The 27,013-nt window shown below is 37.5% G+C and overlaps 1 protein-coding gene across 1 annotated transcript; it reads left to right on the top strand.

The window, feature by feature from the left end:
• On the top strand, nt 1-26,013 carry LOC125236951 (RNA polymerase-associated protein Rtf1-like). Its single transcript, XM_048143870.1, is given in 21 exon segments — nt 1-168; nt 1,508-1,622; nt 2,109-2,315; nt 2,804-2,867; nt 3,973-4,092; nt 5,980-6,113; nt 7,920-8,030; nt 8,559-8,576; nt 8,579-8,745; nt 10,223-10,334; nt 11,923-12,005; nt 12,008-12,063; nt 13,564-13,669; nt 14,429-14,560; nt 15,139-15,267; nt 16,348-16,460; nt 18,177-18,345; nt 20,388-20,486; nt 21,886-21,951; nt 23,921-24,035; nt 25,677-26,013. Coding segments are annotated over 21 exon segments (2,295 nt in total). The 5' UTR covers nt 1-102; the 3' UTR covers nt 25,790-26,013.
• Nucleotides 26,014-27,013: the final 1,000 nt, after the last annotated feature.

The following is a 27,013-nucleotide window of genomic DNA, read 5'->3' as shown; positions in this document are numbered from 1 at the left end:
CGCCCGAAACAACTTCAGTTCAGTCTTGGCAATTGGCATACAGAAAGAAAGCGTAATTTACGTGCTCTAGTATTTTATTTCACAGTTGCTAAGTGCTTCACAATGGCTAAAAGGAAGAATAAACCGTTCTTAGATTCGGACGCCAGCAGCGAGTCCGATATGGATTCTGTAAGTCATGTTTTTCTTTCAAATACGTAGGTTATAAGATCACGCTTGGCATCCACGATTTGACGCCTTTCTTCTGATAATTTGTCTGCGTATTTAGGCCAAGATCAATGTCTGGCGCGCCTAAATCTGTCTAATACGCAGTTTTTACAAAATACCTCGGATTGTGGCCTTTAACGAAGAAACATGCATCAAAACATCGTTGTGTTATGGCGTAGAAAACATCGTTATTTTTGTCTTGTTCGAGTTGTAATGGAATCAAAATCGCATGAGTCATCCGATGTTTGTTATAAAATGCCGCATACCAATGTATAACCTCTGCAAAAAGTCCTTTGACACCAATTGGGACTAGGAAAATGCCCAAAAATGTCTTAAGTTTTGCAGTATTGATGTGACATGCGATTTTCATTGATGAAGTCAATTTTGCAGTCTTCTATTATGTAAGTAGACTTTCACTTTTTGCAAATAGTGGATGCTGTAGTATAGTCTGTCTGGAAGGTTCTTTGTCATCTGAGGAATTGGGTTATGAGTACAATATTTTGTCCAAAAACTTGTACTAGATGCTCCATAAATAATTTATGTCTATGGTGTTATTGTAACATGGGGGTTTTTATACTGAAATCGACAAATATCTTGAGAAAAATCATGAATCTAGATGGCAGCACATCTCCCGATGAAAATTGTTCAAAGGTTGTTGTTGTAGGGGATTCCCTTTGACCAAAACATGGATAGGACACTATATTATGGTGTTGTTGTTTTTGACTCTGGATTATAGAAATGCAGATAGAATGACTTATCTTTCAATGCACGGGTTGTGGAGGCATGCCTTGCTTGACCCAAGACAATGTGTTTGTCTCAGACAATCCACTATTTGATAAACCTAACTGCTGTACTCGATAATATGCTTGGCGGCATTCTGTGTTGGCGTAATGATCAGTACTTATAGAACCAGGAACAGCACGCAATTCTTTTATATAAAAAATTTACACGAATGAATTAAATGCATTTGTTAAAATAAGTAATTCTACTGAGTATTATCTACAAATAAGAAAGTTTTTGGCTAAGATTTTTGTTCTGAGTTCTGTGGTGTGAATTTCACCAATGTCTATCCAGTTATCAGTTTTAGGCATAAACTAAAGAGTCTCTCTCTTTAGCCTGATTCTACCCTTCGGGTGTAGGCCTTCAACATGCGCCACTCGTCACGATTTGTGCGATCTGGAGCCACTTCTTCCTAGTAGTCCTTTGATATTGTCCGTCCAACGCATCTGCGGTCTTTTTTGACGATGCTCTTCTCCCCATGGTCTAAAGTCTAAACTAAAGAGTATTTTATTTTATCCAACAGCAATTTCTAAACTTGGCAAAGAAGAAAAAGAAGCCAGGAGAATCCCCGCCAGCTAAGTTTAACAGCAAGTCTTCGGACAGTGAATCTGACAATGAGGGAGGCAGCAGAAGAAATTGTAAGTCCATCTGAAAACACTCCAAATTTAGCTAGAATGTTTGACAGAACCTATGACAAAGCTATAACTATTGATCAATCCCTTCAGTAAAGAACTTTGCAAGCACCCATGAGGCTGATGTTATGTTAACCCAGTGTACCTCAACAAAAATAAGTTTAATAAAAAAAAACTAAAAGATGGCCCCCAAAAAGTTTGCTAGGTCAGTTTTTTTCCTTCACTCCTTTTACAGAATAGATCAAACATCAACTAAAGGGGAAATCCCGCGTGATTAGATCCCCGTAATGCTTGTGTAACAAGCACCTTAATATGTTTGAACCACTACCACCTTCCTATGTAATATGAATATGGTTGCAATAAAGATTATACGAAATGAAATATGAAAGAATTATATTGACAGTTTTAAAGTGTTTTCCCGCTGTCCCATTTTACGAAGGATTATTCATATACATATATATTCAATTATTTAATAAATATTTTCTCTTCCAGCAAAATCCTCATCATCGTCAAGCTCCGACTCCGACAGTGATGCAGATAGTTCCTCGTCCAAGAAAGGCCGGACCTCCCGGAAAGCTTCCACGGACCATTCAGACGACAATCGGAAGAAGCCTGAGCCTAAAAAGAGTGAGATGCGGAAGAGTACTGATAGTGCTGGGTCCGGGAAGAAGAAGGATGTTTATAGTGAACCAGAAGAAGGTAAGACATGTTGATATAGAGTTGGTCATTTTCGCGAGAAGAATCATCATTTTTTTTTCTAAGGTAGGATTTTATGTTTTTTGTACTCAGAATCATGAGCCCTTTCGATCTAGAAAAAAAAACAAGAGAAAAAAATGGTCCCAAAATTTTATATTATTTTGCATACTTTCCACTTTGTAACCGCTGTATAAAGTGTTTGAAAAATGGTAACAAAGTGGAAAAATTAAATTTGGGACGCATTTTTCCGCCTAGTAGGATGAAAAGGGCTCGTGATTCTGAGTAGGAAAAATGTATTTTAGAAAAAAAGTTTTGGAATCTTTTTACGCGAAAATGCCCGTGCGGTTATTATCATGATGAGCAATAATTTACTAAATGTAAGTCAAAATACAGACACAGGTGCCAATAACCACTTACCACACCAAACTTAAATACCAAAAATGTTTTGTTTTGGCAAAAAATTGTAAACCTGAAATAATTATCTTGTCTAGGTGAAGTTTCATCACACTCTTCGGACAATGATTCAATTGACTCTGAAGAGGAGTTTGATGACGGGTGAGTACAAAACACTTATATGCTCTTTATATGTGGCATTCAACTACAGAAAGGACACTTCAAGTGCCATGCATCCATAAAGGTCCTGAGAAAATTTCACTGGAAATACTGATAAAATGATCCTTATTGTACATAAAGCATGGAGACCCTTCTGTTATGGAAAGCCACATATTTTATTTTTCAATGATTTTGACCAATTTTGCGTAACATTTTATAGAAATCAGAAATAGAATAATTAATGTTCTATAATATAACAGTTTAAATATGTACTCCATCTCAATGAAAACATTTTATTTTAAAAATGTTTACAAATAAAGAAGATATCAAATCATATATTCGACAACCGGTCTGGCTCAGTCGGTAGTGACCCTGCCTGTTAAGCCGCGGTCCTGGGTTCGAATCCCGGTAAGGGCATTTATTTGTGTGATGAGCACAGATATTTGTTCCTGAGTCATGGTTGTTTTCTATGTATATAAGTATGTATTTATCTATTTAAGTATGTATATCGTCGCCTAGCACCCATAGTACAAGCTTTGCTTAGTTTGGGGCTAAGTTGATCTGTGTAAGGTGTCCCCAATATTTATTATTATATAATAATAACTTTATTGTACACAAATAAAATAAAATAAATTATTATAGGACTTTCTTACACAGATTGACTGTGTCCCATGGTAAGTTCAAGAAGGCCTGTGTTGTGGGTAACTCAGACAACGATATATAAAAGAAGAAACTGACTGACGGACTGACATATTAACGCACAGCCGAATTCCAACCTTGGCACGTAGGTTCCTTATAAGGTGTAGAGGAGCACTAAGAAAGGATTTTCAAAATTCACCTCTTAAGGGGGTGAAATGGGGGTCCGAAGTTCAACGTTTGAATAAGATTACTTTTAGTACGCAGGAGCCCACCACGGGAACAAGCTAGTTTCAAATATGGAGAAATGGTATGTCTCAAATGCGAACTTATTTAAAAAAAAAAAAAAGTTACTAGTTGTCGCCGAACTGTATAACAGTTTGTTGGAGCGCCAAACTGTATAAGCCATCTTTTCCAGCTAACCTCAAGACCCTCAAGTATAAGTAAAATCTTAAGTATTATTTTTCTACAGTTATGATGAGAACCTGATGGGGGATGAAGAGGATAGGGCACGCCTCGCCGCTATGTCAGAAAAGGAGAGAGAGCAGGAGATCTTCAAACGTATCGAGCGGAGAGATCTTATGAAAACCAGGTATGTTCCTATAATTACTAAGATATGTTTTACCTCAAATTGTGAGTAGAAAATAATACATTACATTCTTAACTCGTGTCGATTTAAAACACTCCCTTCGGTCGTGTTTTAATTTATCGCCACTCGTTTCGAACTTCCTTTTTTTCGCACTTGTATCGAACGACGTTTTTCAGTACAGATAGCACTCCGAAGTTACGACCTGGCATATAATTAACCACTTCTCGCACTAGTGCGTAAAAAAGTAAATTTTGCACTTCACAGTTACATTTTTTTGTCAATTACAATACAATACAAATCCACTTTATTGCACAACCTCAGAAATGTACATAGGAACAGGAACACACACATTACAATAAATTTTATTACAGAGGTAAATAACAGGCGGCCTTATCGCTAAAGAGCGATCTCTTCCAGGCAACCTTTGGGTAGTGGAAACATGGTATTCACAACTTTAACTAATTAGGTGCAAAAAAAAACTAATTCATAGTAGCTAAAAATCACATACATAATACATATACATACATACTGCTTACATATTATATACGTACATACATAATATATATAATAATACATACAATATTTCCCCTAGGATCAAAATAATTTCTATAATATTATGGGCCTTTGGGCTAAATCTGTCCTAAATGTATGAAAGGTTAACAGTATTGCTATTGAGACTCGATTTCCTCGATTTCAGCTTTAGAATAGCCTCAATTTTGTTCCATACAATCAATTGGCATAAAAATAGTTTTTTTTTTTTCAAAATCTATAAATCGGGGGAAAGTCTTTTAAGATTATTTTGCGTTAACAGCGTGAGATCTGGTAGCTGCCCTAGTTTTGTAAATTGATGATGATAAGTCTGTGTCGCACTTTTGAGTGCGTTTGCGTCCGTGGCCCACAAATGGTCTCGCCGGAAGATCAACGCTGACCGTATGGCAAAGAGGATCGAGTATTATAGATTTATTTAAGCGTATGGCGTATATTTGCAGACAATTAGTATTATAAGTCGACATCCAGGTTACGCAACCAACCGATCGCGTCAGGTGTCAAATTGGTATAGAGATCCACCGGGCTGCCTTGGAAACGTCTCTTAGGGCATCGTTCGATTATGTGCTGGGTAGTTTGATCCTCAAGGCCGCAGTCACATAACGGACTCTCGTTCCAACCCCATTTGTATCGCATGTGATTGCATCTGCCATGACCCGTGCGAATTCTATTTAGGCGGCACCAGTATTTCCTCGGCAGCGAGAAGCCCTTCGGCTTCTGAGTAGGATTTTGGGTACTTTTGCAATGGCCAAGGTCTTTGCCGAATGGTATAAGTAGAAGACCTATATAACTTCGTATAGACGGCCAAGGTCTAAGAAAAAAACGTACCTCAAAGCCATAGAGAAAAAGGTACGGTGGCCAAGGTGGCGTTACACCTTTGGGGAACGCTCGGCTAGATGGCGCTTATATTAATATTTGACATTTTAACACATATCAAGCTAAGAATATGGGCCAAATTGTCAAAACTGAGGTTCAAAAGTTTTAAGCTTGTGTCGCGAGATGGCAGTCTATGCACTGTGATTACACATTTTATTGTATTATATTGTAATAATTAAATGTTTTTGTATTATATTATTTGTAATTTTTATCACGAATAAAAGAATTGTATTATATTGTAAATTAATATTTATGATACAAAATACAATATAAACCGGCAACCTTCAAATCAAGGGTGAACAGGCATCTTCTGGGCGAGCTCACTCCATCGTAGGCCACGTCTTTGCCTTTGGATAGTCTGTGGCCAAGAGTACGCCCATTTATAAAACGATAGAAAAATCCTACATACTGGACCGAGTGTTAATTTTACTCGTTATAGATATTTACATCATTTATTTAATATTTTAGATGGGAGATCGAACGAAAACTGCGTCTCGCCCGACGTTCAGCCACAGAGCGCTCGTCCTCACCGGGAGAAATAGCCAGGAGACGAGACGCAAGGAAACAGAGGAAGCAGAAGCAGGAACAAAAACAAGCTAAAGGTATACACACAAACAACTCACGCCCGTACAGTCGCCGTCAATAGAAATTGCGAACAATGTAAACAAACTGAATGGTTGAAATATCCATATTCCAACACTCTTTTATGGTTTTAATGGTCTAGGATAGGGTTGCAAAAAACCGATTTTTTTTCTGGCTTGAAAAAAAAAACCGTGAAAAAAAAAAACAGTTTTTTTTTTCTGGAGTATTTTTTTTTTCTAAAGGTCGAAATCTCAAAATTTGCAGAACAGTTAATACTTTTATACGGTTTTTTAGACTTTATGTTAACTATTAAACAAAGGTGGACCGGCAAAAATGTATGGAGGCTGGTCCAAGAACCAATAGCGACGTGACATATAATCATTAGAAAGGTATTTCAATATACTACTATAGTTACTATGGGAGCTCATTTAAAATCACTGTGTGAAAAAAGTTACGGCGATATAAAAAACTTATTTCCATAGACGATTTGAAGTAATAAAATTAATTGTTTCGTATTCCATGACATTGCAGTGCTAGTTAACGTGTTTGTGCGTAGGTCTGGGGGGTGGGGGTTGGGGATGGGCGGGGTCTGGGGGGTCGGAATTTAATAACTTTAAGTTAGGTTTTATAAAACTTCCACAATCTGTAGTTGGTAGTTATCGCTATTTACTGTTGGCAACACCACCGTCTCTCCACGCTCCACTCTGCATCGGGAATTCCCCAATAAATGTTTGTATACTGAATGTTTATCGAATTAAAATGTACGTTATTGTTATTGAAACGTTACAAATCACGAAAAACCGTTATTGTCCTATTATTTGTTCGTCTGAAAAAAAAAACATATTTAGGAAAAAAAACCATGGTGCTTGGTTTTTTTTTTTTCATAATTCTGAAAGAAACATTTGTTTTTTTTTTTTCTATTTGCAACCCTAGTCTAGGATCATGGTGTGATATGAATTGACTGAATAACATATTTTAAAGCCAGTATCCGATTAGAATGTTAATTAGAGGAATTTTGAATACAAGGTTTGTTTACATTGTTCGCAAACTCTATTGACGGCGACTTTAGTACCAAACTAGGTAGGCAGACCACATGAAACTGTTCGAGTTTCAGTGCCACTTTTGGTAGAGTGTCTTATTGCAGTGACAGGTTGCCAGCCCATCGTCCACATCAAAATGGAACTCATATCCCACAGTCTTCGTTTACGAAACATTATATATTAATATGTCCATAATATGTACTATACTTACTATTTTGTTTTTATATATAATACTAGCTTTTGCCCGCGGCTTCGCTCGCGTTAGAAAGAGACAAAAAGTAGCCTATGTCACTCTCCATCCCTTCAACTATCTCCACTTAAAAAATCACGACAATTCGTCGCTCCGTTTTGCCGTGAAGGATGGACAAACAAACAGACACACACACTTTCCCATTTATAATATTATTATGGATTATGGAATTATGGATTATAAATGGGAAAGTGTGTGTGTATGTTTGTCCTTCTTTCACGGCAAAACGGAGTGACGAATTGACGTGATTTTTTAGTTGGAGATAGTTGAAGGCATAGAGAATGACATAGGTTACTCTTTGTCTCTTTCTAACCCCCTACTTCCCTAAGAGGGGGGTTATATGGAGCATTCCGCAATTTGCTCATTTAACGCGAGCGAATCCGCGAGCATCAGCTAGTTTAATATAAGACTAGGAAGCCTCAGTATACGGAACAGGGCCTATGTAAATACAAGCTAAAAATGTTGTATGGAATTTTCCAGACTTCTGGTGGTGGATGCAGGAACTTTTCATAATTATATGTGAATTTCTTTGACAGCTGCCGCCGCCGCTGCAGCCGAGGCGGTAGACAAGGACAAAGAACCAGAGAAAGAGAAGGAAGCACCTCCGCCCAGCCCGGGAGAGATCCTAGATGACCCTAAAGATTCCGGTAACTATTTTAACCTTGAATTTAGAACTTTTTTTATTATTGTAAAAGTTTAAACCTTATGTTCAGTCGACTACAAAGAGATGTATACACTTTTTCACCTTACTGCATTGTAATGCCTGTGTGGTCACGGGTTAAGAATTTCACCACCTCCTTTCTTCCCGTGGGTGTCGTAGAAGGCGAATATGGGATATGGGTTAAATTGTGGCGTAGGCGAGAGGCTGGCAACCTGTCACTGCAATGCCACAGTTTCGTTTTCTTTCAAACCCTTATTTGCCAAGAGTGGCACTGAAGCTTTAGTAGTTTCATGTGCTCCGCCTACCCCTTTATGGGACACAGGCGTGATTGTATGTATGTATAAGGTGAAAAAATGGATACATTTCTGTAGTCGACTGTACTCGTACTAGGGCACCAGGAGGATAATTTCCTTTTGGTATCTAATTATTGAACACATCACGTTGATTTCTCCTTTATTTACTTATTACTGTCAAGTAGAAGACCCTAGGTTAATATCCTTATTTTTTTCCTTAGAACCATCAGAGCGTTCAGCCTCCCCCTATTCGGTGCGAAAACGGAGCGTAAACGCAACGTCGACGACCGACGGCAAAACGCCATGGCGGCTTTGCGGGCCCAGCGCGACGCTAAAGTCACTAGGGATAACCTGGCGAGGAAACGAAGGGAGGCAGAACAGAAGGATAAGGACAAGGATGATGATGATGTGAGTACCGAAAAGCCTTAAAATTCTTCCAGAAAAACCTTCGCTACGCTCGTGATTCAATATACACCCACGCTACGCTCGAACTGCAGGTACAACCTCACACCATTTAGAAATTTCTCGGCACTTAAAAAACAGGTGTAGTTTCTGCAAAAGCGACTGTTACTTAACCAAGTATCATATTTAGTGCTACAATAACCTAACCAAAAAATTAAAATTTTGAAAAATTCCCGACCGCGACATAGTAGACCGATTTTTATGAAACATGGCTAAGAACACTCCCGACTAATTCAGCTTTCAAACAAAAAAACTAAATTGAAATCGGTTCATCCGTTCGGGAGCTACGATGCCACAGACACACCCACAAAGAAACAGACACGTCAAACTTATAACACCCCGTCGTTTTTGCGTCGGGGGTTATAAATGGTAACTTTCTATAGAAATTTCCAAGCAGTAAGTCTATTTCATTAGTTAAGTAACATTGCCATTGGTCGGGTTCAAACCCACGACCGACCGCTTTGCGGGCCCAGCGCGACGCTAAAGTCACTAGAGACAATCTGGCGAGGAAACGAAGGGAGGCAGAACAGAAGGACAAGGATAATGATGATGATGTGAGTACTGAAAATTCAACCAGAAACACCCTGACTACGCTTAAGATTTCATATAGATCTTTGCTACTGAAAATCCACTCTCAAAACCGTTTGTCCGAACTCTGAAAAATGTTTTGTTTTGTAATTTGTTACCTACCTTTTACGTGTTACGTACCTATCTTTCTTAATAAAATTATGTTAGTGCGTTACTGTATTCACAAACCTTTGTACTATTTCCATTGTTAAGCACCGTTAATTTAATATCATTGTTACCTTGCGCTGTATACTGTATATTTAAGTTAAATCTAGTAATCGGTGGACAATGTTGTTGGTCTCACACCTTACTATTGTTAACACTGTAATTCTCTATTATAACCTTGTGTGTTACTGTTTGTTGTCCCAAATAAATTGAAAAAAAAAAAACCCTCGTTATGCGCTAAGCGCAGGTTTAAGCCCTCGCTCCGTATTAGCAGTTTCCGCTCTGTATTAAAGAAGTCTACTTTAGCGAGCGTAGCGAGTGGTTCGAAAAGTGGAATCTTGAGCGTCAAGGCACGAAGGTTAAACAAATTTTGCCACCGAGTGAAACACAGAATTGTTCACCGCACCAACACGAACAAAATACTGACTTTATAACATCAAACTAAATCAATTCTATCAATTTGTTCAGTATGTTGTGCTAATAAACGTCTATTCTTTCTTTATTTCTTCTTTCAATATTTATAATTCAAAATCGTCATTTATAAGGTAATTTCTACATTTTCTACCAGCCAGCTCCAAGATATCAAGTTAAAATTTGTATGAAATTACTTTGCACTCTTGTGGATAAAATGAACAGTTACTGAATAAAATTCCGTTCTGCAATAAGTGTTAAATAATATTTTTATTTTCAGGATGCAGATGAAGAATTGATAGGCGGCTCGAGCAAACAGAGCGTCAAGTTGAAAGCGTCTGACATCTATTCTGACGACTCAGGATCTGATTCAGATGATAACAAATCACAAGGTAGGTAACCCAGTTGCGATTCTTTCTTTGATTCATCATCTTTAGGGCTCGGATACCGGTTAAATTAAAAAAAAAAAGTAAAAATATTTATTTACCAAAATGAATAAATTATATAACAGCAACAGTTGGCAGTGACTCCCACACTAGGCTGAGCCTGTATCGTGGAAGTCTTTAACATTTGTATTATTTCCAAAGACATAGCGGCTTAAAAAATAGAAATTACAAAAAGCATGCTAACTTAGGACTAATTTACACTTAAAGCTACAAAAACAATAAAGACTGAGTAATGCTAAAAAGAAATTTTCAAACCGTTATGATGTACTTGCGGCAAAACCTTTAAACTTCGTTATCGCTCGAAAAACCGGTTTTTAGCCGGTTTTTTACGCTTTCAAAAAGGTTTCGTTCGATTAACCGGTTCAAACAAAATAAACCGGTTTATTCCGCAGTATGATACATAATACTGTTCTAACCAAACAAAAGAGGTCGCTGTGTGAACGTAGGTATTTACGCGGCGCCGGTGCGTCTTGCCGCTCGTCGCATAAACCGGTTTATTTCGGTTAAAATAAAGTTCTCATAACGTTCGCGTTCTTTAGAAAGTTCGGAGTAAAATCGAAATAAACCGGTTTTAACCGCTAAAAACTAAACCGGTCCCAAGCCCTGATCATCCTCATTGCGTTATCCCGGCATTTGCCACGGCTCATGGGAGCCTGGGGTCCGCTCTGACAACTAATCGCAAGGTTTGGCGTAGGCACTAGTTTTACGAAAGCGACTGCCATTTGACCTTCCAACCCAAAGGGTAACTAGGCCTTTTGGAATTCGTCCGGTTCCCTCACGATGTTTTCCTTCACTGAAAAGCGACTGGCAAATATCAAATGACATTTCGCACATAAGTTTCGAAAAACTCATTGGTACGAGCCGGGGTTCGAACCCGCGACCTCCGAAACCAGTCGCACGCATTTACCGCTAGGCCACCAGCGCTTAAAATGCTTAGTAACTCTAGCAATGGAAATATTTTGTAACTAAATTTACATTACCGATCAGTCGAAACTCAGACATTACTATTGTCCCAGAGCTGTAAGAACCTCTTTTTGACACATGACAGCGTCCACAATACGTAAACTCGCGCAACCTAATGAAATTTTAAATAAAGTCCTGTAATAATATTTAATAAAATCAAGTACTTAAAAACATTTTTGCGGATCTTCGTTAGTGAGTATTTTACGATATTAATTTATCACGCAGGATTTACTTATTATATCGTTTATCATTCATTTTTATTTTTAAACTAGTGCTGTGGCAGAGTCTGTCATTTCGATTCAAATGAGATTTCAGTAAGTTGACAGAAATCGTATATTTGTTTAAGCGCCTCCTACATAGGGCCTAATCGATTCAACCAATTCGAAATTAATCGGTAGATTTGGCAAACGATACGTCTTAGCCACATCGCAACATACTTCAAAACAAATGCGTCAAAAATGTGAACTTACAGATCCGGGACAATAGTAGGTTATTGTAAATTTAAATACGGAATAATTTTTGAACCACACTAAAACGGAGACCTCAGCTAACGCTCAGCCAATTTCCACAGGTCGTGGTCGTCGCTCCAGTGCGTCATCCAGTTCTTCTTCATCAGGCGGAGAAGAGACAGAAAAAAGAGAGAACGAGAGGAAGTAAAAGAAGTAAAATACGCGGACAGCAGAGATCAGATCAACAAACTTAGGTTAAGCAGGTATGTGTCAATAAAAAAATAACTAGCGTAAATAGGCTACGGTGACTACTTACCACCAGGCGAGCCTTATGCTTGTTTGCCACCATGTGGTATAAAAAAAGGTTAAAAAACAGTAGGAAAACATCACATCAGCATACTTCGGCCACAGTATAATAATGAGTACTATCACAGAATATATAATAGTACAGAAGGCCCACTGCTTTGATGTTCACGAAATGCCGCCTTTTAAATGCCTACAAAATTCTAACAAAGAAACGAGCCGCACGTGTTCAGCGTCGGACAATAGGGTTGCCTATGGATTAAAACTAATGAATGCTCAGATAAAATGTTATACTATTATTATATTCCAGTCGTGGGTACTTTCTAGTTATATACACATTATTTATATATTTTTGTTTAAGTCCCAATAATAAATCACAAGCCTTATCGAATTTTTCCGTGGGACTTAATCTATAGTAAATCTGTGTAAGATTGTCCAATTTTATTCATGATGTCTATTTAACTAAGCATTATTAGTCATCCACACCGGACATCGCATATAAACCTTATAAAAAACTCACGACGTAAAGTAACAATAGAAAGTGCGAACATGCGTTCCGTGAGAACGCGCGCCACCCCTGAGTAGGCCGCGAACTCGCGGCCGCCAGCATGTACTTGTACCGCGGCGATAGAATCGCGGAGTGAGCCGCCCCTGGTACTATCGTACAGTATGGCCACTCCCGCTCCCTGCTGAAAGTGTTTCCCACCCCCTCTCGGTTACCTTACAGTTACCGCCTGTCAAAAACGCGAACAGTCGACCTGTCATATCTCACTCATACAAGCATGGTACGCGTTCACACGAGCTTAGAATGTGTGCTAGGAACGCGCCTCTTTCGTATATTTGATCGCCAGTGTCCGAGACGTGCTTAGGCTAAGCAGGACTGCATATTAAAATTAGGAAAAATCACTTTTGATTGAGATTTGAATTTACAACACTCGAACACTACCCCATTGCTCTGCCATCTGAGCTACCAAGACCTCACTAAAGAACACCAATTTAATTTTTATAAGGTGCAAATAATCAATCGCCTGATGATTAGTCAAAGATGGAAATAAATAACAATAATCCATACTAATATTATAAATGGGAAAGCGTGTGTGTCTGTTTGTTTGTCCGTCTTTCACGGCAAAACGGAGCGGTGAATTGACATGATTTTTTAAGTGGAGATAGTTGAAGGGATGGAGAGTGACATAGGCTACTTTTTGTCTCTTTCTAACGCGTGCGAAGCCGCTGGCAAAATCTAGTTATGAATATATTTGGAAAGAACCCTGTCTACATTAGCGCCTCTAAGTGGCGAAATTAGGTAGCCTTTCAAGAATTTACAAAACAGTTGATCATAAACAGAGCCAGATACCAGGCGGTCTTATCGCTCTCTTCCAGACAACCATTGCCAAGCTTTGGGCAAACATTTTCTTTGCTTCAATAAATAATGAAATATAATTTTATGTATTTTTTGACAGGTTTAAATTAGAAAGACTAGTGCACCTACCATTCTTCGCCCGAGTGGTTACAGGGTGTTTCGTCAGAATCGGCATCGGGAACAATAATGGAAATCCTGTATACAGGGTGAGTTTATAATTTTATACTTTATGCTTGTAAATAGAAAATAAATTATTAGTTTAATCGCATAAATTGTTGGAAAGTAAGAGTTTCGATGTTGAAAACTCGATAAAATTAGATTGATACTCTGTAACATATGAGAATATAGCGCATTTCAATAATTCTTTTTTTTTTTTTTAAAACGACAATTACATCTTTTTTATTATTTTGTACATTGGCTATTTTTATAATCCAACTAAACCGACACCAGGAGATCATGGTTCCAGTTTTATCACTTATCCACGTGGATAAGAAATCTCACTGTCACACTGACATACTTGCTAGAACGTGACGGATGCTTTATCCACATAGATAAATGATAAAATTGCAAGCGTAATTGGCAGGCTGGTACGAAAAATATTGATTGTCACTTGCCACAATGACGCTCTGAAAGGTTATTCGTATAAACATCAATGCAAATTTCTTTTTTATGATAAGCGGTCACATCTTTGAAAATGTATCTTAAAAAAGTATAATATAAAAGCGGACTTATCCCTATGAGGGATCTCTTCCAGTTAAGTGTCCCCCCACATCTAGCGTCTCGCGAGCGTAGCGTCGGGCCAAATGTATGGAAAAAGACGTCGCGTCGACGTCGCGCCGACGCGGCCTCAGGCTTTGCCATACAGTTGGCCCGATGCTACGCTCGCGAGACGCCAGATGTGGGGGGATCCTAACCTACAAGAGTAATGAAAAACTACCTGTTTTTATAATTAAACACTTTTACAGGTAGCAGAAATCATAGACGTATATGAAACAGCAAAAGTATACAATTTGGGAAACACGCGAACAAATAAAGGTCTAAAGTTACGACACGGGACACAAGACAGAGTATTCCGATTGGAGTTCGTCAGTAATCAGGTAAATATAACAATACTAGCTTTTGTAGAAAGAGACAAAAAGTAGCCTATGTCACTCTCCATCCCTTCAACTATCTCCACTTAAAAAATCACGTCAATTCGTCGCTCCGTTTTGCCGTGAAAGACGGACAAACAAACAGACACACACACTCCCATTTATAATACTGTGAGTCTAGTGAAAAAGGGTATAACTCAAATTGACTCGGTGAAAAAGGTCACAAGTCCGAGGTGGGACTTGTGCCCTTTTTCAGCGAGGCAATGTGAGTTATACCCTTTTTCACTAGACCCACAGAATTTATTTATTATATTAGTATGGAAGTATGGATACACCTAAACATAGCTTTAAATACTAAAGTACGATGTTTTGTTGATGTGACACAAAGGAAAACGAAAAACTAGCTAAGGTTGTCGAAATATAAATTTAGCAGATCTCTCGAACATTCGTCGTGAGTACAACCGGATATTGATCAAATCAAAGATCAGTTTACTTTATATTTCCTCAATCTTACATCCTACAATCACTTGTTATAATTAAATTCAATAGAATCTTATTTATTTCTACCCTATCTAAATTTTCAGGAGTTCACAGACAGCGAGTTCCAGAAATGGCACAAAGCGATAAAGGACGCGAACAAAAAACCACCCACCATGGACTTTGTTAGGACCAAGATTTCAGAGGTTAAGGAAGCGCTTATGTATGAGTTTAAGGTAAGATATATCATCAAACTATTTAAAAAACGTATATATTCTGTCAAACAAGTCTGTCAGTAAATAAGAACTAAGAAAACTATAGGTATCCTTTTCTCTAGCACCCTAAAGAAAATGATGCATATAGTTTTCTCTGTTCTTATTTACTGACAGACTTGGTTGACATGACCGAGTATATGTTTTATTTTTTGTAGTTCTTTTATTATGAAAGATTTCTATAAAATTCTGTAGATTTTGAACAATTTGTACAGAATTTTTCGTAGATTTGATAAAAGTTGGTGACAAAACATAAGCACAATTTAATATTGTTGTCCCACAAAATTAAAAAAAAAGCGATAATTAATAAAAGCCTTTCATGATTTCAGTTACCAGCTCTTAAAAAGTATTTTTTTGCAGCGCTGAAAACACTGATAGTAATAGTAATGTCCAATGCCCTATTTTTAGGACAATTTTTTTGTTAACTTAAAAATTTAAAATTTTCCCTTTTTTAGTAATAGAGGAAAACCACTTTAATTAGGTAAAAGTGTGTTTATTCCGTGGATGACATAATAAGAGTGAAGTAGAACAGTCAAAAGTAATTTCAAAAATACGTTGCTATACAAACAACCAGTAGGTAATATCTATGATATAGAACATGTAGTTTACATATTTTCCAACATTTAGTACACTTTAGAATTTATTTTGTCCTCCGAATGTGCCTTACGAGGTTGTCTTTTAATCTTCGACTTGTTTTCATGCATTATTTTATGAATTTATGATAGTCTGTGTTTATGATCTCGATTTTTGGATAATCGAAGCCGATATTGCCGGTTTCGTTATCAACATTTTCGAGTGGAGTCATGTGGGAGTGGGACCGATCGGTACGTTCGTTCGGCTGCGTTCCGTCTGCTCGTTGGAACCGGTTTGGTCAACTGTCAAACCGAGTCGGACCGAGTTGAGCCTAACTCGGTTTGAACCGGGTTGACACATCTCTATTTATGATAGTCTGTGTTTAAGATCTCGATCTTTGGATAATCTAAGGCGGTAGAGATGTTATTGTTAATTCTTTGATAATATAATTCTTTTCGTTTTTATAATTAGGAAGAAGATGTAGAAAAAATGGTACAAGAAAAAGAAAGGTTTAGATCACATCCCACAAACTACGCTATGAAGAAAACACAGCTCATGAAAGAAAGAGACGTCGCACAATTAAGGTAAGATAACAAATAACAATACGAATTTATTTAAAAAATGTAACGTTCTGAAGCGAAAGGCTCTCTTAAGCATAAGGTCACTCTAACAAATAATTATTATAACTTTAGTACCGTTTCCGTAACTAAAAATTGGTAACCAGCTTCGAAACGGGAAAAACATCCCATCACAGCCGACAAAACCTACTTTTTATTCCAAGCTAGCAAAATTTGGAAAGTCGCTCGGTGTCATGGGACCCAAGTTATATAACTCACTACCCAAATCAAATCGATTCTGCCAGTGACCAAATATTTAAGCGTAATTTAAAAATGCTACTCTTAGAAAAAACTTACTATACTATCGACGAATTCCTCACAGGGAACAACTAAAATGTAAACTAATGTTATAAATTTCATTTTCTACAAATTTTTACAAATATTTAGACTTATAAATTTAACAGAATTTTCTTTATATAACAAATAATAAATACCAAATGTAATAACAATTTAAAGTTTTTTAGTAAATACTAGAAATTCATTATTGACGTGTAAAATATTATTTTTTACCAATAAACACTATATATCTATCTATCTAATTCAAATTGGGACTTTCCCATTACCGATTTGTAACTACGTTTGGTAACTGGCTTCGAAACGGGAAAAAGAATCCCGTTTTGTAACTGGTTACAAAATGAGACTAAATCATTACCGATTCGTAGCCATGGTTGGTAACCAGCTTCCAAACGGGAAAAAATATCCCGTATTGTAACTGGTTACAAAATGGGATTTTCTTACAATCATGCACACATAATTTATTCGAATAATGCTAACATTGAGTAATTTTTTAGGGTTCCGTGGTCAACTAAGTTGACTAGGAACCCTTATAGTTTCGCTCTGTCCGTCTGTCCGTATGTACACCGTCCTAGCTTCGACTTGGTAGAAACTCCGATCAATAACTCTGGCCCAATACAAAACCAGCTACAAACAGGGAATTTTGTATTCCCGTTATGTAGCCAGTTACAAAACTTAGTTACCAAATGGTACTACTCTGGCCCCATAATGTAACCGGCTACAAAATGGGAATCAAGATTTGCCCGAAAGTTTATTTTATATGTCGGTGTATGATGCATTTTGTCCAGCTCTGTATGACTAATGATACTCTGGCAATCATTAATTCATTAACATTATGACTATCGATCATTATGTCAAACAAAGAGATGCGGTAAACAATTCCTATTTTTTTATCTTTAGTTTAGAGATTATTCTGCCAGATGAGGGTAACCCGGCATAAAGTTCTAATTTGATAGCAAGTTGGATGTGTTGGGGATGCAAGATACACTAACTACTAACACTCCTCCTCGCTTCGGTCGTCGTCGTACCTAACGGTGACTCTGGGGCAGTTTTTCTTTTCTGATAGCGAGTAATAATTCTGCTAATGTAATATTATGCTATAAGATTATTATGGTACATACAATTATGCTAAAGTTGCTAAACCAAAGTCGACCAAAGTAATGTTCTGTAAAACAATATTCTGCCAAATGTACCTTATGCGTGGTAGTAATAATACCAACTAAGTTTTCTGCAAAATTACCATTCGACCGAAAGTGTTTCTGCGAAACATGTTATGCGAAGTGTGTTTCGGAGTAAAATTATTCTGCCACATGAGGGTAACCCCCTGACCCATTTCTATAAAATATTGAAGGTACAAATCTTAAACTTATCTTAATGTTTGTTTAACAGGGGCGACGATGAAACAGTATTCGATCTAAACGCCAAAATACAAGAGTTAGAAGAACGAGCGAACCACCTCGACAAAACTAGAACATCGTCCATACAGAGCATATCGTACATCAATAATAGGAACAGGAAAATGAACGTGGAATCAGCGGAGAAAGCTATTATGGAAGAGGTTAGTGAAAATAACTAGAATAACCACACAAAAAAGGTTAGCTGGAAGAAATCCCTTAAAGGGATAAGTTCGCCTTTGTACTGTCTATCCTGTGTCATATTTGTGTTTTGTACAATAAAGAGTTTATACATACATACATACATACAAAATTTAAATTTTGAAAAAACTCCGACATAGGGCACTGATTTTCAACAAACATGGCTAAGAACACTCCCGACTAATTCAGCTTTCAAACAAAAAAAAAACAATCTAAATCAGTTCGAAAGCTACTATGCCACAGACAGACATACACGTAAATCTTATGTCACCCCGTCGGTTTTGCGTCGGGGGTTAAAAATAGGCATTTTTGTCTCTTAAACTTTACAATTAACAGTAGTTTTACGTATATAAGACTACAGTCTTATAAGCGTATACATTTCGTAAGCGACATTCTCGTAAAATTCATAAAAGAGAAGAACGAGCGAACCACCTCGACAAAACTAGAACATCCTCTATACAGAGCATATCGTATATCAATAATAGGAACAGGAAAATGAACGTGGAATCAGCGGAGAAAGCTATTATGGAAGAGGTCAGTAAAAATAACTAGAATAGAATAGAACTCATTTATTCAGGCAAAACATCAGTAAGTACAAATCAATTAATAAAGTAGGATAAAACACATCAAACATCAATAGATAAAATAGGACAAAAAGTTGCACAAGGTAAAAAGTAGTAATAACGATGTGAGGCCTAAAATACATACATAAACTCACGCTTGATTACCAAAAGGCTCTTTTTTCCTGTGTGTTGTATTATTTTCTGGTACAATAAAGTGTTTTACTACTACTACTCAAGTTTCAGTGCCACTTAGGAAATAACTCATTCAATCCCAGACCATAGATTAAATATAAGAAGATACCATCCCATACATTAAAATGCGACCGTCTAAGAACGCGCATACACCACACATAGATGGCGCCACAAAAAAAATGTCTTGTAGCTTTCGATTATACTTGTAGATCGCGTTAAGTGTCACTTTTTGACATAGATTTATGGCTCGAAAGTGACACTTAACGCCAATCTACAAATAATCGATGGCAGGCTTTTTTGTGGCGGCATCTATGTGCGGTGTAGTGTATGCGCGTTCTTATTCGGTCGCATTTTAATGTATGGAATGGTATGATCTTATATTTAATCTATGCCAAGACAAAAAATGGCGCACTACGTCAGAAACGGGTCGTAATTTACAACGGCACGCTTGTATGGCGAGAACCCGCCCAGCGAGTTCTCTGCCATCCGAGCAAAGTTCACGAGTGGGGCACCAGGCACCTTCTCGGTTGAGCATTTTTTTTCGCCACTTTTATGAAATGTGATATTTTTGAAAAAAATTATGCTATTTTTTTCAATCCTAGTAGTTAAAAAAATTCTCCCATACGATTTTTTCTTATTTCGTTACAATTTTCCGTACATGTTGTATGGGGTAACAAAAGAGGAAAGTAACAAAAATGTATGGAAATTCTGGGACACTTTTTGTCTTACAGTGCAGTGAGATTGAAAGTACTCGTGATTCTGAGCACAATTGACCTAAAATTCCCTAAAAAAATCAATATAAACAAAAAGGCAAAAAAAAAGAAATGCTCGGTTGCGAAAGTGTTACGGGGCTAGGAGAAAACAAAATTGTGATATTACTCTGTTTTCACATTATCCGATCCGATATCGGATGTCGAAGGATTTCAATGGAAAAAATCCAAGATGGCGCCTGTAATGTATGGGATATCGGTCCGACATCCATCGGATAGTGTGACAACGCACTTACAGTCATAGGTTTCTAGCTCGTCACCCATACAATTGAACTCGTATCCCACAGTCGACTTCCACGACACACGCGGGAGGAGACGGCTACCCTTAACTTCGAAAATAAAAAGCTAAACAGCTCCAAATGCCATTACAAAGTTTGGTCATATAATGTCTAGAACATCCTGCCATCACATCTTATGAAGAAATAAATCTATATTACATCTAAAAATGCTATTTTAAATCTTGTTTTTATTTATTTACAGGTAAAAGCAATGAAAGGCAAGAAAACAGACGATCCTTTCACCAGGCGGCACACGAAACCTGTCATGAACTTCAAATCTCACCAGGGAGGCAGAGCACAGGTACAACATTTTTTCAACACTGAGTTCTCGTGTTTTCAATTCACTAACACTAACTAATCATCATCCTCCTTGCGTTATCCCGGCATTTGCCACGGCTCATGGGAGCCTGGGGTCCGCTCTGACAACTAATTCCAAGATTTGGAGTTTTACGAAAGCGACTGCCATCTGACCTTCCAACCCGAAGGGTAACTAAGCCTTATTGGAATTAGTCCGGTTTCCTCACGATGTTTTCCTTCACCGAAAAGCGACTGGCAAATATCAAATGACATTTCGCACATAAGTTCCAAAAAACTCATTGGTACGAGCCGGGGTTCGAACCCGCGACCTCCGGATCGAAAGTCGCACGCTCTTACCGCTAGGCCACCAGCGCTTCAACACACTAACTAATATGAGTAATATGATATCAAAAATGTATGTTTAATTAACATTTTCCCCTCACTAGCTCGATACGTGTTTTATCCTTTAATGCCAGCGGGTAAAAACGCATTTTTATCCAATAGTCGATAAAGTAATTTGACCTTGAATATAGCTTTGACCTTGATATAAAGTGGGTGAATCTAGTGATGAAGATGAGTTACCACCTGTAAAACTACTCTGGAAGCAGTGATAATAGTACATTACGATACAAGTGCCTAAAAAAGGAAGTTCGAAACGAGTGGCGATAAATTAAAACACGACCGAAAGCAGTGTTTTAAATCGACACGAGTTACGAATTACCTTTTCGCACGTGTATCGTACGACGTTTTTCAGTACAGATGAGCCTCCGAAGTTTCGACCTGACATATAATGAACCACTTCTCGCACTAGTTTTTTCGTAACACGTGTCGATTTAAAACATTCCCTTCGGTCGTGTTTTAATTTATCGCTACGGCGTCATCCATATATTACGTCACAGTGTAAGGGGGAGGGGGGGTCATACTAAATGTGACAATCCCTGTTAAAGGGATACAAAAAAGCGTGACATAGGAGGGGGGAGGGGTCCAAAAACCTGAAATTTGGTGTAACGTAATATGTGGATGATCCCTACTCGTTTTGGAACTTCCGTTTTTAGGCACTTTTATTGTAATGTACTATTTTGCGTTGTACTTTCCTCGCTTTAGTGAGGGGTATTTGTTTTTTATATTTGTTAATTATTAAACTGTACAGTAAAATGTTGTATAGGAAATATGCTTAAATTTTCAGCGTGAAATATAATGAATTAGCTTTAGCCCGCGGAGGCTCGCGTTAGAAAGAGACAAAAAGTAGCCTTATATGCTATAACTTGTATAAGTCACTCTCCATCCCTTCAACTAACTCCACTTAAAAAATCACGTCAATTCGTCGCTCCGTTTTGCCGTGAAAGACGGACAAACAAACAGACACACATTTTCCCATTTATAATATTAGTATGGATTTCCAGGAAATGATGAGAAACGAGGAAGCGGCTGCGGAGGAGATGAAACAAAAAGCGGAAGAGGAAAAAGCGGCGAGACCTATATAACTTCGGAGAGGCAAGAACGAGAAAAAAGATTGGCGAAGTAACGCTAATATTAATAACATAAAATAAACGATCGACCGATCTGGCAGTCTATGCAGATTACACATTTTACGCGTAGTGACCCTGCCTGCTAAGTCGCGGTCCCGGGTTCGAATCCCGGTAAGGGCATTTATTTGTGTGATGAGCACAGATATTTGTTCCTGAGTCATGGATGTTTTCTATGTATATAAGTATTTGTATATTATGTAAATCGTTGTCTGAGTACCCACAACACAAGCCTTCTTGGGCTTACCGTGGGACTCAGTCAATCTGTGTAATGTCCTATATTTTTTTTTAATTAAAATATTGGGGGACACCTTACACATATCAACCTAGCCTCAAACCAAAGAGGATCAAGTATTAAAGAGAGTTACTGTCAAAGTAAAATGTGTAATCACAGTGCATAGACTGCCATCTCTTGACACAGGCTTAAAACTTTTGAACCTCAGTTTTGACAATTTGGCCCATATTCTTAGCTTGATATGTTTTAAAATGTCAAATATTAATATTAGCGCCATCTAGCCGAGCGTACCCCAAAGGTGTATCGCCATCTAGCTCACCTGTATGGTTTTGGGGTACCTTTTTTCTGTATGGTTTTGGGGTACGTATGTTTTTTTTTTTCTTAGACTTTATCTGTCTATACGAAGTTATATAGGTCTTTGCTGAAACTACACGCAGCATCTGAAAAAAAACATTTGGTTTTTTTTCTATTTACAACCCTATAAGCAAAGCTTGTACTATTGGTGCTAGGCGACGATATACTTACTTTTATAGATACATACATACATATATACACAGAAAACATCCATGACTCAGGAACAAATATCTGAGCTCGTCACGCAAATGAAAATGAAAAAAAAAAATGCCGCCTAAATATTTATGCAAAAATATTATCTACGAAAGTATTGTTCGACTAGAAGACTATTATGCTCATCAACATTAGGACGACAGACGATTCGGTATTACAAACATCTGCGAAATGATTTATGCCAAAGCATATTCTGCGTCTGCCAAACGTGACTTCTGCCAAGAAATATTCGAATCAAATATATGCGAAAAAAGTTTCTGCAAGACAATAGTGAAACGACCTTGTGGATTTCATAAGTAATTATTGCCATACTATCTTTCAAACAACCTTTTTTTTTTATCTTTTTTATGTGACGAAGCATGGCCAAAGACAGCTTGGCCGTTAGCTTCTTGGCCTAGGGTTGCAAAAAACGGTTTTTTTTCTGGGTTTGCGAAAAAAAACAGTTTTTTTTCTGGATCATGTTTTTTTCTAAAGTACGAAATCTTAAGCGCAAATTGAGAAACCTTTTGTTATATAACCCCCTGTACTCTGTAAACGAGTACATGAATTTTAATTTTTAATGACCGATGACATTATGATATTTTTCTCTGTTATATAATATTTTCTTGCTTTGTGATAATTTTATGATATTGTAACTTAATTTTATTTAGCTTGGCATGTGTATTTTCTTTCTGTGTAAACGAGCCTTAATGGGAGACATGATAATTTTTATTTAGAATTTATTATGCATTTTTTGACGACCGGTCTGGCGCAGTCGGTAGTGACCCTGCCTGCTGCGCCGCGGTCCCGGGTTCGAATCCCGGTAAGGGCATTTATTTGTGTGATGAGCACAGATATTTGTTCCTGAGTCATGGATGTTTTCTACGTATATAAATTTATATATTATATATATCGTTTCTGAGTACCCACAACACAAGCCTTCTTGAGCTTACCGTGGGCCTCAGTCAATCTGTGTAAGAATGTCCTATAATATTTATTTATTTATTTATATTTATTTATTTTTGGACGATCATGATGAGAAGATAAACATAATTTTGACATGTAGCAAATTTATAGTGTAATTTTTACCATGAAATAAAGAAATCTAATCTAAAAAAAACTTATTTTCAGCATAACCCAGAATCAGAAAAGCCGAAATCGCAGTCAACAGACAACGCAAGCATGTACTCGCTACACGATTTCGACATCAGCATCGATTTGGACCTCCCCGTCGGCGTCGGTAGCAGTAAGTACACTTCTGATTAGTCAGCTGCCACTCCGTTGGGTTGACAAAAAAATAGTATTTAGTACCCTTTTGCTGTGTACTTAACGCAGCAAAAGGGAATGTACAAGTTTCTAATGGGGTGGCAACGCGCATGTGACACTGTTTGAGTTGCAGGCTTCCATAGGTTACGGTGACCGTTTTACATCAGGCGGCCCGTATGCTTGTTTGCCACCGACGTAGTATATAAAAGTATAATTATAATCAACTAGCTTTTTTCCGCGGCTTCGCTCGCGTTAAATTCGAAGATTGCGGAATGCTTCATACGAACTGTTTGAGTTGCAGGCTTCCATAGGTTACGGTGACCGTTTTACATCCCCCATTATAGGGATGCGGGGTCATAAAAGTATAAAGTAGCAACTATCGTCTTCGCTCGCGTTAAATTCGAAGATTCGGAATGCTTATACCCCCCCCCCCCTTAAAATGCTTCAATTCAAAAAGTAGCCTTGCCGAGCCGGTTTGCGGAGACGGACAAAAAAACAGACACACACACTTTCCCATTTATAATATTAGTATGGATAAACAAAATGTGTCGATTAAGTGCGTAATATTTTTACAACAGCGATAATTCATAATTTGGGATTTCCTCATAAGTGATGGGAAAAGAAGTATGTGTCACATCTAAATTATTTCCACCTTGGGCGTTAGCACTTGAAGCCCTTCCTTCGTTCAAGATTCTGTTAAAATCCCTCGCTACGCTCAGGATTCAATTTACGCCCTCGCTGTGATGAATCGAACGTTAGATGTAGTGTATAGTATTTTTTTGTAGTATTTAGTATTTTTTTTTAATTTGTAGATATTTAGTTATATTGTAATTGTAATATTATTAATTGTATGTAATATTCAAACACAATGTATATTGTTAAATGAATAAATGACTATGACTATGCGAAAAGCTGTTCTTTCGTATTTTGACGGAATCGATCATGTCATGCTATTTCAGTCAGTCTCAGTACAAGATGTACTGACACTGCTTAAACTAGTACAAATACGAACGTTTCCGGAAAAATACGAAGGGACAGCTTTTCGCACTACATCTATCATCATCGTCCTTGCGTTATCCCGGCATTTGCCACGAAGATTTTATTAGACTTATATTGACCACAATCTACAACTACACAACAACAACTTCATCAACACTCTACAACTCTCAACTGGTGGTGGTGTCTATACAACTTTAACATCCACCCGCCTTCGTCAGTTTTCCGTGATCATGATGCATGCAACTGCGTCGAAATATCGGGAGCTCGACAAAAATCAAAAAATCAAAAAGGTAATCACGGTCTATATCCCGGTCAATATAAGTCTAATGAAAATAACCGTGAATCATTCAAAACTCTTAATCCCAAGATTTGTTGGCACTAGTTTTACGAAAGCGACTGCCATCTGACCAACCCAAAGGGTAACTAGGTCTTATTGGAATTAGTCTGGTTTCGTCACGATGTTTTCCTTCACTGAATAGCGACTAAGACATTTCGCACATAAGTTCCGAGAAACTCATTGGTACGAGCCGGGGTTCGAACCCGCGACCTCCGGATTGAAAGTCGGACGCTCTTACCGTTAGGCCACCAGGTACAGATATTGACATGAACCATTTTGTTCCAGAAGTCAGTTCAAATGTAACACCAAAGCCAGCGGTCACAGCGAAAGTCAAAGAGAGCGGTCCTAAACGATCGCTCAACCTCGAAGAATACAAGAAGAGACATGGGCTCATATAGTATGTGATTTTTAGATATAATTTCTATATTTGCCAGTTGTGACAATGATGATGATTTTAATTTAGATTTTTGCGAAAAATTTGGCATTATGGTGCGCCCACACTGGGTTTAAAAATGTTATAAATGGTGTGACAAGGACAGCGAGTTATATATAACATTGACTAGCTTTTGCCCGTGGCTTCGCTCGCGTAAAATTCGAAGAGAGCTGAATACTCCATACAAACTTCCACTCCCATTCTAGGGAAGTCGGGGATTGGTAAGAGACAAAAAGTAGCCTATGTCACTCTCTATCCTTCCAACTATCTCTACTTTAAAAATCACGTCAATTCGTCGTTCCGTTTAGCCGTGAAAGACGGACAAACAGACACACACTTTCCCGTTTATAATATTAGTATGGATAACAACCCAGTGTGGAAGCAGCATTATCTGTTTGAAGGATCCCTTTTATTGCAATAAGTACCTTTTTATTAAAATATCAGGGGCCCATTTCTCAAAAACTGAAATTTACAAATTAAAAACAAGCAGAAGTCTCTTTCCAACTTGTCATATTAGACAGTGACTGCCGCTTGTAAATTGTAACTTGTAGCGTCGAGAAATGGGCCCCAGATGTAAAGGGCCTTGCAATTGAAGCTTAGGGACCCTTTTGTAAGAAAGCCACGAATTTGGACGCTAACTACTACATTATACACGGTGTGACATGAGAGAACCGCAAAGATTTTAACTACGCATTTCGTACGGCAAAATAAAGATAAAATGTTATATGAAGCCAAGCAAATTTCGCAAAAAAAAAATGGTATTTTTTTTTAGTTTATTTGGATGTATTTTACATAAAAACTAAATGTTATTCGTAGAACTGACACTTAAAATAAAAGTTTACATTTTTTCTTAAAATACTTTTTTCAATGAGTTACTAGTTATTTTATGACATCTATCAACGAGAATAGTTAGATTATGTCCGATAACGGCATAATCGCTATCAAAATAGCTTTTTCTTCTGAGAAATAATAATAGTTATTTATTTTAATGCTTATAACTCTTAAAGTAGGCGAAATCGGATTTATATGACATTTTACTCTTATATGATGACGAATACGCTTTAAAATTATTCAGTTTACTCGTGTTACACCTGTATGTTCCTACTCTGTATTTTTAGGTACTTAAAAAATGTAAACAGTTTGTATATTTTCGGCTAGTTATATTTCCCGGTTAACACATTCACTAGCA

Source organism: Leguminivora glycinivorella, chromosome 20 (assembly GCF_023078275.1).
Source record: "Leguminivora glycinivorella isolate SPB_JAAS2020 chromosome 20, LegGlyc_1.1, whole genome shotgun sequence".
Taxonomy (NCBI): domain Eukaryota; kingdom Metazoa; phylum Arthropoda; class Insecta; order Lepidoptera; family Tortricidae; genus Leguminivora; species Leguminivora glycinivorella.
Note: the sequence above shows the minus strand (reverse complement) of the source record. Positions and strands in the feature narration are given on the sequence as shown.